General features: G+C 39.1%; 1 protein-coding gene across 1 annotated transcript in view; it reads right to left on the reverse strand.

Annotated features, from left to right (window-relative positions):
* The window catches only part of fstl5 (follistatin-like 5), a 177444-nt gene that overhangs the window by 10512 nt on the left and 150434 nt on the right, over window positions 1-16498 (reverse strand). Inside the window, exons 11-14 of the mRNA XM_042419078.1 lie at window positions 12023-12049; window positions 11681-11799; window positions 6100-6249; window positions 1164-1271 (exon numbers count right to left, since the gene is read on the reverse strand). Coding sequence (XP_042275012.1) covers window positions 1164-1271; window positions 6100-6249; window positions 11681-11799; window positions 12023-12049 — 404 coding nt within the window. The remainder of the gene's footprint in view (window positions 1-1163; window positions 1272-6099; window positions 6250-11680; window positions 11800-12022; window positions 12050-16498) is intronic.

Here is a 16498-nt window from a genome sequence, read left to right on the forward strand (position 1 = left end):
CACAGTGCTGAGCTGCATCTAAAATTAATCCCAATTTTCAGATGATGTGTACCATTTCTATGTGGCATATACTGTTGACCTGCTATCTCCCCCTAAGGATCCCCTGTCCCCCCCAAAAGTAGATGTATGATCGGAGGGCGGGTGTGGAAGAGGTTAAAAGTGCTGACTTTTAGCTTTCAATTCAGTTTACATGTCTTGTTCAAAAATCAGGGGACATATAAAAGAGGCTGTAATTCACCTTATAAGGATGTGACCACCCTTAAATTAAGCTGCAGGAAGTCAGCACTTTTCAAATCCAATAAGCTGGAATACAGGGCCAAAAAATAGTTTGAATTGTGTTAATGTGCAAAAACTTACACACTGAATATTAATTGCCTCTCATCAGTCAAGAAAAAACAAATGAAAACTAAAATCCCACAGAGAGTGTAGTGATTAATACTGCATTTATCTTCTGTTCCTTCCCCTTCCCTATTCTAATATGACAAGTTGGAGGAATTCACATTTAATATATTTTGATTTCCTGTCAAGACTGTTGGTTATTTACAATAAACTGTAGGTGTCATCAAAAAACCCACAAACATAACAAAACAAAACAAAAAAAACTGCTGCACAAGTTCTTTAATTTGTTGGAGGTACCGTATATATATTGTATAAATGACGATTAAATCCCAAATAAGGTGTTTATTTAATCAGCACTACTGACTGATGTGAAGTTGCTCTCAATCAACTCCTCATATTTACAGTTTCAGAGCTAAAATGATTAGTTGATCAATCACTTAGTCAACAGACAGAAAATTATATATATTTTGATAATCAATTATTTGAGTTGTTTTTCAAGCTATTTGAAGACATCACCTAGGACATCTTTTTTCACATTTTACAAACAAGACATTCATTGAGACCAAAAATATTGCACTGCTTAATTGTAAATGAAAATAATCATTAGTTACAGTTGACCTAATTTCACCAGACATTAACAGGATACATGTACAACGGACACATCTACCGCCCCCCTGCTGGCATTGGAACGAATCCTAACACTGCCTTAAATGTCTGTGTTTTAATGTCTCATTCTCTGCCTTTCTACAGTTTCACAAGAATAAAAGTCTGCACAAGAAGAAATAACATTTGAATTTGTGTCAAACAGTGATTTGTGTACTTACTTGAAGAGTAGGGAAGTTCTTCTCCATGTCTCCCCAGCTCAGCAGCCACACCTGGTCGTGGGATTTGTCGTAATGGAGCTTCACAGGATAAGGGTCGGTGCTGACCGTCTGGAGGGCGACACACAACCAAACCAAACCAAACTGAGCCTTCAAAGCCAGCAGGGCCACAGAATAACAACTCAAGGCAATCTAGGCTACACTTTTGAAGAGATACTTCTTCGATGTGCGGTGGTAATGTTTTTGAAAAGTTTTCCTGCAGACTAATGCATCAGGCATTGACAGGAACAGGTCTTCCTTTAACAAGGTGGACTGGAGGTGTACTTTTTATGTATAAGGTGTGTTTGGTGTTGAGCTGCATTTCAAATCAAGTGGTGACAGACACAATTGCTTTACCACACTGAAGTAATTGCTTTCAGTCTTTATCCATTCCTTGACACATGGCGGCAATATTCCAAGTCAGAACAATAGATGAGTCGCATCTGACAGAAAAGCGCTCCTCATGCATTATGTCCACCTGAGTGTAGATAGACAGCCCGCTCAAAGGGAGATGGAAAAGCACGTGGGGGAGGAATGCATGCAGTAGTTTTACCCTCAACGACAGCAAGAAAAAGCAATCATCTTTTTTCAAGAAAATTATTGCAACCTTGTATTCTCACAATCCCCTTTGTCTGTAGCTTTTTTTCTGTAATATTTGTTTTTTCTATGTAGCCCTAACAGTATTGTTTAGCTAGGCAAAACAGATATTGTATCACTGAAAGAATAAACAGCTCCTGAGAGGGTTATTGCAAATAAAATGAGAATATCTGTTGAATCCTAACTAATCTATGAGCGTGTAGTCATCTGAGAAAACAGGTGTTCGTGTTATTCTTTTTCTCTGGACTAACAACTTCTTTCTGGCTAAGGAGGATTATCAAGATCCGTAGCCAATATGCTCTTGTAACTTCAGTGCTGACTGTGGATGTGTCAGAAATGAAGCAGGAAAAACGTTACAGCCACTTCAAACTTTTATCCGTGTGCAATTGGCAATTAATTGGTTTTAACACGCAAAATACAATCTGCTCATTAAATAGTCTTCACCATGCATTTAATTGGTGACAAGTTTCAAGAACAAAATTAGTTCATTATTATTACTTTACACATGTCAATCATATTAATAATTCGATGAGAAAATGGAAAGGATGGAAACCAAAACCAGAGCTTGTGTCTCTTACTGTTCGAGACAAGAGACAGGTTCAGGTGGTTAATTAACAACTGCTAATATAATGCAATGAAGCTTAACCTCCAGGCGACTGAATAATGAGCTTGTGACAATCTCTGGGACACCAACCTGCTCACTGGCAGGTCCCTGAGAGGCCTGTGAGTTGTAAACAGCCATCATGGTGTCAGAAACATCTGCAGGGATCTGAGCAACCCTGGATTAACCTGACACACCCGAAAACCCACTGACACCGATGATTTAACTGAACGTTGCTCACTAGAGATGTGCTGAATGTTGTCAGGCAGGAACAGTGCTACTTTTTGAGCCAGACTCGCAAAATAAAATTCCCCCAGCAAAATAAATGGTGCTGCAAGGTGGCAGAGTCTTTGAGGGATTGCTTTTTATACCATCTGTGAGGAAAATTGCAGGGATTGCTGTGTTACAGTATCTGTGAGGGGTTGCCAGGTTACACTATCCATGAAGAGGTTGGTGCCAGGGTTACTTGGTCACCACATCAATGTGAAGGTAAAGTGTAGGTCTTGACAGTTGCAGTATGTATGAAATAGATCAGGGCTTAGGTCTTTGCAGCTGAACTAAAGGTGAGAAAGCTGATCTTAAACATCAAAAAGCAGCACTTTAGATTGCCTGTGGAACAGAACTGCCAAACTTTCAGACAAATGAGAAACCTAAAACAGTTTGTCATATAGATAAATTCAACACAAGAGGAACCAGATCATACAAAGTCCTATAATGTGTAATCAAACTAGGGTTAGTGTTCAGTAGCACTGAATCCAAATCCAGCATCAAATTATTGAATCTTTAATCAGCTTTTGTGTGCTGAGAAAGCAGAAACATTTTTGAATGGCAGCCTGATTGACGTTCACAACCTGTAGAAGTGAGACTAGCAGCAACAGATGATGAAATCTGATACACTGGAACAACAGATGTAGCCTACTTACTTTTAAACCTTATTTCTCACAAGCTAGTTGATCCAAATACTGGAGGTCCTGATTCAAATTATTAAGTTGATAAGATCAAAGTATTGAGATGATTTTTATAAAAGTTGAACCAACTCTCCTAAATTGACATGACGTCTTAAGTTCTCACCAAGTCAACAAGTTGGTCTTGTTGATCTATAAAAGCATACAGTTCACTCACAATCATAAAGTGTTACTGGGTTACTTTTTTTTCTCTCCTCACAAACCATCTTTGGTAAGTACAGACATTTGCTTGCAGAAGGCACTTTAAGCAGACAAGAACAAAGCTGCATTTTAAACATTATCGAATTAACATTTAAATATATCTGATATAATCTGCCACCAGTTATGTTTTTCCTAACCAGCAAAAGACATGGTCAGCACCGGCTAAAAATGAGAAGACTTCTACCTGAATGCTACATTGCTCTTTGCTAATAAAGAGGAATAAGGAGAAATAAAAGGTTTAATAAGAGATTTGTTAGCAAAACAACTTAAAGAATAAAATAGTTTTTTTTACTATTAGTCTTTTTTTGTTTTTTCAAAAACATCTCAGTACAGCATAATTTACGGTAGGTGATAGCGCACTATTAAGATTAACAACAAGCAAGCTAGTCTGGCATAAAATAGCATTGTCAATGAAAATGAATTAACTCTGGTAGGTTAGTTAGTTCCTTTGTCAGCAACTGAAACAAATAAATATGCATTACGCGGTTAATAGTCTATGCAATCATATTGGATGTCTCTCTTCTCCTCTCCTCTCCTCTCCTCTCCTCTCCTCCTGTGTCAGCAGCTCTTCTGTTAGCAGCAGTATTCAGGCTCCAAGGGCTTTTAGGGGAGACAGGCTTTAAGATGTCACCAGAGCAGTTCCCCCTCCTCCCCCTTCACACCCTGCACTTAAATCACGCTCTGCCAGCCATCTTTAAGGTTGTACGATTCCCTCTTCCTCCTCTTTCCGTCCCGTCTCTGTCTGCAGTCTCCTCTCTGGTCCGGCAGAAGCAGGACAACGAGACTGATTTAATTTTAATTTTTATTCTCTGAGGGGTCTCCACTGTGAGAAAGAGTCTGAATTTATTGGTGAACAAAGGTCAACCTGATGAACTTTTACTTCCTGAGTGTAAAAGTGTAGATTAGATCTAGTTCAGGATGATTTTATTCTTAAAAAACTGCAGAGTTTGTTCTGAGGAGACGCAGTTTGACAGTTTGATTTATTCCCTACTGATTGTAAAATTGATCAAAGTTGCTCCGGTTGATTTCTCCGCTCACTGTGTATGTGTATGTGTGTGTGTGTATGTGTGTGTGTGTGCGCGTTTGCATGTATGTTTGTGTGCATGTGCGTGTGCATGTGTGTTCCTACTGCAGCGGCATCGTCACTGCGCTGCCTGCTGATCAATGAGACGACCCAACAGACGTCTAATGTGAATTCATGTATATCAGTGCCCTTTTTTTTTTTTTTTTTTTTGCTTGAGCACCTGTCCCCCAAAATGTCTGTGAACGGCCCTGCCTCAGTGGCAGTTTAAAACAACATGAATGGGCTGTAATCGACACATACATAAACCTTGCGTTATGATTGGCTGACAAAGGCTGTAATGAATGCGTGGATGTCTCTTACTACTCAGCTGTGTTTTACAACTGTTACCGAGCAACCAACTGACTGATTCTAAGCACCTTAGTAACTGTTGCCAATAAAGAGGAAAAATATGCAGCATCTCAACTATTTAGCCAAATTTGAATTGTTTAACATTACTAACCACAGGCAAACTAATAACTATATTAAATGTTAGCTAACACCAGTTACTCTGAACAGAAAATAGGCCTCATAAGAACAGATGTTGGTCTTTAGTGATATTGAGCTGACTGTTATGTACAACTCCTTGCAGCTCAAAACATTTAAAATTTAACTTTTATAATGTTGCATATCCTCCAGGCACATCTTTTGACCATATTTAAAGTGTGTTTTAAGTGTGTAGACACTAAAAGCTTTAAAGCAGAAAGATGATCAAGGTTGTCCATGTTACAGTAGCTGTGATTTTTACGGTAAACAGCAGTTTATAGTTTATTACTGACATAATGAAGTGTCATTCACAGTCAACACATGTGTGGCATGTAGCCTCCTGCCTACCTCTGAAGCTCACCAGTGCCAGTATTAGCACACCACAACACGGCACTCACTCTTGTGTAGTGTTCCACTAAATTATTATTCAAGTAGAATATTTTAAGTCCAGGCATACCTAATGTGCTAGCTGTTTCCAAGAAGTTTGGAAAATGTTTAGATGGGTAAAACTCAGAGAATGTATGAGTCCAGTGCTCTCAAATAACTGGGTTTCTGGATGAAGGACAATGTATTGTGACGTAATGAATCCTGAGTCAAAGGGTGTCATTTGATGAGAGAAATGTGTCCTTCATTCAGCAAAATCAATCACAGAAAGTAACAACTTATCAAAGCTTCTTGTGAAATATGTTGTTCAACTGATGTGGGAACATTTAATTATTTTTAGTATAACTGTGTGACAAAATAAGTCAAGGAGAAGGGAAAAAGAAGTCTTGACTCTAGCAACCTTGAGGTCCGTTGGCAGAGATGAAGGCAGATTTTCATTTCTGTGAGAAAGAACCTTCACTTTTACGGTTGCACAAACAGGAAATATATTACATTTGTTCCTGCTCCGTGTTAAATTGTTAACTCTTCTCATATAATACATATGTTGCAGAGTTGCTGGCAAAACATGAACATGAACCTGGTTTCCCGGTTTAGTCTGAAAATTACCTGGACAGCCTTCTGAGACTGGATGTCAACAATGAGCACTCGATTCAAGGTTGGCTGTGTCACATAAATAAACTTGTCCTTGATGTTGACCGCTGATGACCACACGCACCTCTGGACTGTTTCTCCTGCTGCAGAGGGACACACCTCCTCCTGGAAAAGACAAAGCACACATACACGCTGTCAACTAATTGTTTTTCATATAGCAGGGAAATACGTCTCATTAAAAAACAATTATCTTTGTCTAGTCGTTATTCTGTGTTGTTTACTACTTGCAGTCTTATCACCTATGCTGATGCGAGTCATGTTATCTTGCCAACTTAGATAAATTAGCTTTGCGAGGTCCTGCAAAATCTCTGTAATCGCTCCCATTTGTCCACACGTAATCCACAGAACAAAGCCTGCAGACGATCTGTGGCTGTTCAGCTTCCAGTCCTGGCAGCTCTCGCCTTCCAGGCTAACTGTGAACCTTAACCGGCCTTCTGGCTCTGGAGATTTCCTCCCCTTCGTCTCCTCCCCAGCCCTCCAAGCCTCCAGTCTCTGCCCAGTCGCCTTTTCCAGACTCTGTGGGCCGATTTAGGGAGCTGCTGGCCAGCAAGGATGAATGAAGGGCTCTGGCATGCCAGGATGAACTCCTTTTCCCATATTTACAACCACACAGGCAGTCCAGTGACAGGTGCCGTCCCACAGGCCTACTTCTCTCAGTCAGAAGGGCACGAGGTAATGCAGGAACTTCATTGAACTCTATTGGGGATGAGGTGGAGCTACAGCAACACTGACAGAAATTTATTCTCATCTCTTGTGCAGCCCCCCACTCATTCTGTCCCCTATATTTTCTCTATAGAGGAAGGTTAAGATGGTTAATTTGGGCAGACATGCAACAATAACATCACGTTAAGGTCATTTCAAGATGCAAAATGCTAAAACAATGACAGTGCTTTGGCATTTTTTGCTTAATAACAAGGTTTTCAGTTCTTTGTATCTGTAATGTATGGAAGTGTCCAGCTGAAAGCACAATCTGTCAGCGTGCTTGATCTAAAACAGGTTGGGAAAGTCAGTCATAAAAGCCAGAAATCCCTGCACTTGCTGAACTTATTGTTGAGTCATTGGTATTGAACCTTATGAAACCCCTGCAGACCCACACTGTGGTCATTTTCTGCTCTGGGACTGTAAATATCGTACTTATTGCACCTTTAAGAGGTGAGAAATCGAGCATCTGATGCCCAGCTGAGGGTGTGAATGGAGGCGGCTGTAATCCTCCCTGTGTTTATGTGTGTTGCATATGTCTGTATGTGTGTGGGTGCATAGCATGTATGCGATTTATGTAGTAACTGACAGCTTCTGAAGACTGCAGATATGTTTTTTTCCCTTTATTATGGAAATGTCTACGCTCTTCAGATACAGAACAGTATTCATTTTTCATGGATTCATTAAAATCCTTAATGCATACGACATTAAGTACCAACAATACAATACTATATATCTTCACAGAGACCAAGAAATATTAGCATGAGATATTTTTTCAAATGATCTTCATACTTGTGAATGCGGATGATGACATTTAAAGAGCTGTGTTGAAAAATATGAGGGTTCTGATATTCCCCAGTTAAGTCACTGGATGATTGGTAGGGCTAATATATTTTGGAGATAACATCAGCCGTCTTTGGGGAGGAAAACTGAAGAAAACAGTGAAGCATCAACATCCAAAGTGTCAAAATAGGAACTTTACAAGCACTTTTATTTTCCTAAGGTGCATCTCTATGGTCTCAATCCAAACTGCTTTAAACGTAGCACGTAATGTTGATTTCAGTATATTTCAACAGATAACTCGGTTGGAAATAAACTTTTTACATATAATTACATCACACTGAAGCATGGCTTCATCAGACAAGAAATAAAGCACATCCCTTGAGGCTCATTTAACAGATTTTCACCTGGATGTCACAGTATGTCCTCATGCATTCACAAATTGTGTTTCCTTCTGTACCGAGATGTTAATCATCACAGTTTAGAGTAAACAAAGTCCTCTTGGAAAACTAAAAGCTCAGAAAATGCTTTTGGTCATAGAAAATTACAAGAAAAATTGAGAGGAAGTATAAATGCGCTGTTGATTACACGCAACTCCTTTGAAGTCTATAAAACAACAAAACATACAGTGTTTGGTCTTCAAGGGGGATTTTTTTCAATCCAGTTATTGTACATAATATTGATCTGTATCCATTTTTACCCGTTTTAAAAAGGAAAAAAAAAATCTTTTGAAATGAAAATAAAAGCTAAGCCCTACACATATATACCTATATATATACTGTATATCACATTGCCAGTACATAACTATAATACCTTCCTTTGTGTTTAACTTAAAAAGAATCACTAATAACCCACGCAACAATCTTGGCAGGGACAAAAACATTCATCTGTCTGTAGAGGAAAACAAAATAAAGATACTTCTTTGACTGATTTAACTACAATGGGACATCACAGTGTTTTGCCTGATACTGAATGTATCACAGTAAAACACTCTATATAGCAGTTAAGGATAATAGATTGGCTGTGCGATTACCATAAACAAATCAATCAATGCTCCTTTGCGATGGAGAAAACGTGAGCGCCATGCTGGGAACAGGCTCATGTTTTCTACACAGCAATCCCCAAGACAGCACTGGAACTGGCATCACAGCAATTGCAGTGATTGATATCCTAATACGAACACACATCTCAGAGGATCGCTCGGCTGATTGTTGTGCATTCATGGCATTGCTTTATGTATAACAGCCATCCAATCAGTGCAGGTTCCTGGATGAAAGGCAGCTTAGAGGAAAGTGTCCATTCAAGAACACATGTAAATCCAACAGGTATCTATCAGCGAGCTGCTTTGAAAGCTTCAGCAATAAACTGTGATTCAGCGGGGAGTCTGGGTATAAAGACTCTGCAGAGAGGTGTAACCCCCTCTGACTCCATGTGGTCTTTCAATGAATTGAATCAAACTGGCTGAAGAGTGAAAGGTGGCTCCAGATTCCGCAGGGTATCATTTTCTGTGAGCTAGCAATACTGAACAAAAGAGCACGTCTCACTATCAATTACAGCTGCACTAATCAATATTTTTTTATATTTACAATGAAAAAAATGACACGGTATACTATGAATGGAGTTGCTCTTAGTGATGAGCCCACAGAGAAATATCCCTTCAGCTCTATGGAGAATTTTGACATAGAGGTATTTTAACCCACTGTTGCAGCTGTTTTAGCAAAAAGCTCTGATAAACCAGCTGTCCACTACCTGCTCAGCATCCAACTAGCCGATGAACATAGTGAAGCATTTATATGATAAGAAGACAGATATTCCGTTATGTACAGTAAAGCCTTTTCTTCAGCTGGATGCAGAATCCTTACTTGCTCAGTGGTATTTGCATAATAATCTGGACTAAATCCCCGTGCAAACTATACTGACTGCTAATGATTGATTTCAGTAGCTGACACTTCAAGTGTTACTTGTCAAGACCAGCGAATAATAATTCTCATCATGAGTTACGGTGTACATTTTGTCATTCAAAAACACACCTTCCTATTTCCCCACAGGAATTCACTGTTAAAACCTATAAAAAAAAGTTTTTTATCTTTTCTTGATTCATGGTAAAATATCAAATGTTTATGTCACATCGGTACACATTTAATAATGTATGGAAATAACACAATATAACACTGAGGGAGAAATAAAACAAGACAAGTTCAGCCAGTTCAACTCGACTAGAGCTTGCAGACACACTATACTCTATGCACCTTTTGTAATAAGGCAGTCTATTTACACTCATGCTCATCTTCACTGCTCACTGCATTATCACTCCATTACTTACAGTGTTATAGTAATAGATAGGATAAGACATTTCACCTCTCATCCAAAAGACTTCCTCAGCCTTTTGGCTTTTTTTATGAGAGTAAGAATGTCTTTAATAATCTTAAGAAAGTCCAGTTGCTGTTGACTTGGCCTTTTCTGGATATACCATGACCTGGATGACTGGAAATCTTCAGACATTACACACAGCATTTAATCACCCCCATCTCCACTACAGCATCTACTTGTAGAATCTGCTTGTAGTTTATCCTGAAGGGGAGGGATGTTTATCAACACTCTCCAATCTCTCTCTGTGTGCTTATGTGATTGCTGCACCAAGTGATAAGGTCAGAACCTAGATGCCAAACATTAACTACTCTATAATCTCTTACACTAATGATATGAAATATTAAAGACCATGAGAGTTGGCTGACTGAACTTTGAGAATGCTTTAACCTTTTGAATGAGAGTGGAGCATGTGGAGCTGGAAAGCTGTACACTCTATACTCTGGGAGTTGCTGGTTGTTGTTTTATCCCAATTTCTCACCTGGTTGTTTCAAATGTTCTTAACCTTTGAGTGAAACATTCTGTTGGCTGCTGCCACAAGACCTCTAAGAAATGTAGTCTTCTACAAGAAGCCAGGCAGACTGGGCCTGATAAAATCTTTATAAAATATGTTGAAAAGAAATAATTTAGGTTGCCACCAACTCCTGGAAAAATAATGTTTGTCTCTCTAGCTAAGCTTGTATTTGTTCACTGGCTTGTCGCTAACTTTGTCTGTCTGACATTTGGTGCTGGGAAGGTAGTGCAGGGTGGTTTATCAGAGCTGTTTTGCTGAAAACAGGTTCTTTCTGACGCTGGAGACAAGGTTGATGAGAGCAAAGTTTTGAGCTGAAAAACCCAAGCAATGAACTGAAAGCAAATTAGCTTCGAGCTAACTCTGGTGCAGTGCATCTTCAATGTTTCAAACTGCACACTGTCCCATTCAATAAATAAACATATCAATAAACTCTGTGTAGAGCTGTGGGAAACTGAGTTTGTCACGATGTGCAATCCCTTTCACATGACACATTGATTCACTATTAAATAAAATATTTATGTGGATAAGTGCAGTTATAAGTTCAAAAGTCAACTCTGACTTCCAAGGCGTACTTTGGTTAAAACATTCAATCACAAAGCTTAAAACTCTGTTAAAAGCACCAGACCAGTAATGGAAAGCTAAAGTTAAACATTACACTTAAACATCCTGTAGTCAGTTCACTTTTTTAAGATTTAAGGTTGATGTGAAATAAATTCCGGTGCAGCATTTTGTTCCCAATTACAAAGACAAATTTTTCTGAATTTGCCACAGCTCTGATTCCCCTAGAGAGCGATGGCAGCTGAGGATCAAGGTATTGTAGGATACCGAAAAATCTGATTCCTTAGAAAAACAGTGGAACTAATTAAGACTGACTGCTATAACATCAACCTATGTCATCGTTATATTATCCAGGAGACTCCCATGTTTCTATGTTAAGGAACAGTGAGGATATTATTAAAAGAAAACGTTCAAATGGGGAATTGAGCTCCTTTTCGCTTTGCAGTTCTATAGTAGATAGAAAAGGATGACCCGTGCCAACAGAAAAGCCAAAGCACTCTTTCTCACAGCTCTTACTCTCACAGGTACCTGGTGGGTTCCAGTCCAGCTTAAAATGAATCACTGTTAAAATGAGTCACTTTAAAAACAGCTGAATGTGTCTCTTGTCCAACCACTCACCTGCAGAGCCAACAGCTTCTCACTGGGCTTAATATGCCGTTGTATCTCACATGCCACTGGCTGGATGACTTTTATGCCGTCTTCATAGAACACGTAGAACATGTTTCCGATGCCAAGACCTGTAGGAGAGAAGAAAACAGCTTTGGTACATACCTGAAATAGACTAGATGAGACTCCACAGTGTGAACATTTGCAACGGAAATAAGCCTACAACATTGTTATCTACTTTCAAAGCATCAAATCATTTAATCCCTCTCATCACAGTTCAGTAACCCTATTACAAAAATTCAATTAGCTCAGTTTAATGAATGCTATAGTGGAGCAGAAGCAGCCTAGACGTACCTTCTTCTCGCCATAAAATGTTTGCCACTGTGAGGGAGAAAAAGAGGAAAGCACGGGTGAAAATAAATGCAAGAATCAATAGGGTCCCTTTGTGAGCGCTAACACCCAAACACTAACTCCTGTTGAGGCAAAGAGGAAAGCAGACTGCATGAAAGTTTTATGGAAACTGTCTCTCTGACACCTAGTGCAACAAACAATCGATAGAGCCCTCTGCTTGGAAATAATTTGATACCAAACACTGGAAAATGGAGTGCAGTCAACAAACTACTGTAAAACACTTTATGATTTTTGGACACTGCAAGTCTAGTAAGCTTATGTGGAGAGAGGTGAAAAAACCCTCAAAAAAATCTTCAGCATCAGGTGATCATCCGTCAATATGAGTGTTATGGATAAGCCGCCTTAGACACCCCAGAGTAGTCCACAGGTTTCAGGCTCAGATGATTATCATAAGTCATTAGGAGGGATTAGTGTGCTCCTTCTTCAGTGGCAAAACCAGTTTTGGCTCCCATAACAGGTAATTTCTCATTAAATTCATTTAGAGGTGACATGCAGACATACAGAATGATATGAAATGAAAGCCACATAACACCCTGAGTGCTTTAATTGGCGACCTAAAACACACACCAGCTGTTGGCTCTCGAAGCAGTCACTGGGGACTCTGAGAGAAAAGATGCCATTACTTCAAATTATTTCACTAAAGAGTGATGTACCAAGAGGAGAATCTTGGGCCATTATAAAGTTATTTTTCATGCAAATATCAGAGCAAATTCTTCTACACTCTCTTTTTAACTGTGACCTTCTCTCTCATTGTTCATCTGTCCCCTGGTCTTCCCTCTGCTTCCATTCCATCTTCCATTTTCAGGCGTTTTCAGTCTACAAACCAATCTCCAGCCCAATTCACAACCGATTCTAATCTCACCTCTATTGCAATACTCATTCCCTCAGCCTCTTGCTTGGGTGGACCGATTCAGAGAAAGAAAAGGGGGAGACAAAGCCAACTAGGCACCACAGTGCCATTAGTCAACCTTAATCTTTCAAAAGTGCTTTGTCAAGTGCTTCCAGTGCACTCTTGCATACCTTTTAGCTCATTAAAAGTTACACAAAAGGAGTGGTTTATAGATAGAGGGACAAGGAAGTAAGGAAGGACGGCAAGGACAAAACAAAAAGAAAAACAATACAATTTATTTGAGATGTGCCAAAAATGGAAAATGGAGAAAATGGAAAAGAGGAGTTGAGATGAGATCTTGTGTGCCCGGGTCTTTTCCAATAGCCCACAGTATTGATGCTATTCATCACTTGGCAGAAAGACTGTGGCTGTTCTGCGCATACAAGGGACCCATACATCAACTTCATCATCCATATAACAAAACAAGCTGGCTGCCACTGTAGGCGGTGAGTTCACTCTTTCTGGCCATAATAACTGTGTTTCCACTAGGTTCCAAACACTGGGAACACCACGCTCACCAGCCAGCCTGGACTCTGCAGTTCCTTCCCGTCAGCAAGGTTACATAAATTCAATTTGTTTACAAGAGCACGCTGCTGCGACAGTGGGCCAAACAGCCTGTGGTGTTCACCATAGTGGCATGGCAGTAGACAGCGAATGCATAATATAGGTAGAGTAATTGGATCACAGTGGATGCAAATGCAAAATGTAACTCAGGATGACTGCCTTGGGTTTGCAGGCTTTTGCTGCTTTTTTCCAGGGATTATCCTAAAAGTTTCTTGGCAACACTGACCAAAGCAGTGTGTTTAGGTTATGATTTAATTATAAGCACAGCACAAATATTTTATCTGTGACAAGTGCCCACTCACTGCTGTAGCCAGTTCTAGTGAAGAAGCAGAGCTTAAATGCTACTAAAAAGGGAGAAAAATCTTTCTTCCTCTCTGTTTTTCTTTTGCTTTTTCTTCATCTCCATTGATACAAAGCAAAGCAAATATCCTGTCAGTGCAATGACTGATAACATGCAGGGTAGGTACACCACACAGTATATCCATCACTGCAGCTATGCCAGTAGGATTTTAGATGCACCTGCCAACACCCACTTAAAGTACACCCAGGCCTGGATTAAGATGCCTCAGGACCCCCCGCTTTGGCTCTTTGACAGATCCTGTAAACCTGAAGATCAGCAGAAATATATCCATATCAATGGTGTCTATAAAAGTAACTTCAGTTCAGCTCTCAAGTGTTCACTTTTTTAATATCTTTCATTTTTTCTCCAGTTCTGCTCTCTGAAATTATCTCTGAGGATAATTTTCTGTTTATTGATTCTCCTTCAAGGAAGTATGCAACAGTTCCTTTTTTTTTCAATTTCTATTCAGAATCGGGTAATTCTTTACTGATTTTCATAAAAAACAAAATGCTTAAAAAAAAACTTTAAAAGGGTTAATAGGCAACTAATGATCCCGTGTGACAGACCTTTTTTTTGCTTCAACACTAAAAAGTGAGTTTTTGAGAGTCTAATAGGTTGCTATGAAATTAAGTCTTAAAAGGTTAGTAGAATTACAAGGTATAATTTTCTTGCATGATTTGCAAAATATAAAAATTATGGTTTATACAGTGAAGGAGAAGTCGAGAAAGGTCATTTTAAACTGTAATATTTACATCTTATTCAAAGCAGCTGCCAACTGATAGTGGCTTGGCCTTTCTAATGTTAACCTGAACACTAATGAAAACATATCAGCAATCAGTGCTTTGTGCGAGAGGTGGAGCCAAATTCGAATATGGTATTCAGAAAAGTATACCTAGTGGGTGTTTACAAATATTTATTTCATACAAATATTTTTTAAGATATTTGTTTTCGGGAAGGAAAAAAAAAACATGTAAAATAACAGGATGCAGGTTGGGACTCATAACGTAGCAAGTTTAAATTGTTGTCTGTCTCTGTGTCATGAATGCATAACTAGCTGCAGATCTGTCTGCCTGGTGGAGCTGAGCTGTGGCTCACTGGTCAGTGCAGATGTTCATGGTCTGGGAAACTGGACTTCAAGACCTAGTATGGGAGCCCATTTTGTAAAAATGTTTATTGAAGGGCACTTCAATACTTCAACACTTTAATATCCTAAAACTAATGTAGTAAAAACAAAAACCTTATTTTTTTCTTTTATTCAAATACAAATACAAATAATTTTGCTGCCTCAACAAATACAGATACTACAAATACTGGCCTCTCTGCACATCCTTACTGTGCTCACCTATTGATCAAGTTTCTGACAGTGCAAGCAGTCTTTCAGGTTTTATATTTTACCCATACATTCTTCAACCAGCAAATTCTCTGGATTTTTAACAGCTTTTTTTGGTTGCATTTAGCAACTCCGTGCTGCATCTTTTGAAGTAGCTTGAAGACTGAAGGCTAACTTCAACAGAAAGTACCTGGCAGTACTATTTACAGTCAGGTAGAGTATACAGGAATGACTGCAGTAGAATTAGAGCTGGAAGCCTTTGGAGGACTGAAGTCTGTATCGTCTCTTTAAGGGGAAAAGTATTCAAAAGACTTAATCCTTGGAGAAAAATCCTTGAGAGTTTTGAGAAAATGTTGGAGTTACTAGACAGAGCTTAAAACATCCAAGCTTGAAAAATATATAAAAATAATAAAAAAGTGTTGTTTCTCATCACAAACAAAAACTGAAATTGGAGAGAAATATCCATCTGTGCAATTGATGTGGAAACACCTACAGCTCAGTTTTTATTATTTCATCCAATAAATAATGGCTTTTAAAATGATCAGATTAATAATGGTGTCTTTTGTTTGTTTTGCTCCATAATATGTACAATTTCATGATATTACATTTTTACAAGAGTTAGGGTGCCACTTGTGGTGACTGCATCTACATCACCCTTGACCTATATGTAACCTTTAAGTTTTATTTACTTGTTTTAAAAATATTATATGAATATTTAACAAATTGCTAACCCTATGTTTGTTTTTGTGTACATGCTTTGTTCACACTGCTCGTTATATTTTGATTTGATTACTTATTTAAAAATATCAGTAGTCTTATCACCGATATTAGTTCATCGCCCTTTTAGAGAACGCGTCGACAGAAAGATTCATATGCTGCCATGTTGTAACCAGGGCTTAAAGGCGGTAAAAACTTTCCACTGGATTTACAATATTCATCTCACAAAGCCTTCAGCATGAAACTCAGTCGACAGGCGGTGGGCTGCAGACAGTGTGGATAGCGTCACTGCCTGGTTAGAGCCCCTTGTTGCTGACAGCGTGTCCAACACTGTGTGAAAGCCCGCTGTGATGGGGAGGGACACCACTGATGGAAACATGGACGCTATTTTGGCACGAGCTGATCTTCTCTATTCAGAGGATATGGAGCAGACTGCATGGCGGACAGTGTAGAATAAAACGGTTTTGTGAAGACTTTTGGTGTGGAGCGGTGGTTCTCATCCGTGTGCCGTCGAGGCCCTGGAGATTGCAGGGCTTTGTTCCAACCAATTACCTCACCAGAGGATTTCACTGATTAGAT

The sequence above is a fragment of the Thunnus maccoyii genome, chromosome 8, assembly GCF_910596095.1.
Source record: "Thunnus maccoyii chromosome 8, fThuMac1.1, whole genome shotgun sequence".
Lineage (NCBI taxonomy): Eukaryota > Metazoa > Chordata > Actinopteri > Scombriformes > Scombridae > Thunnus > Thunnus maccoyii.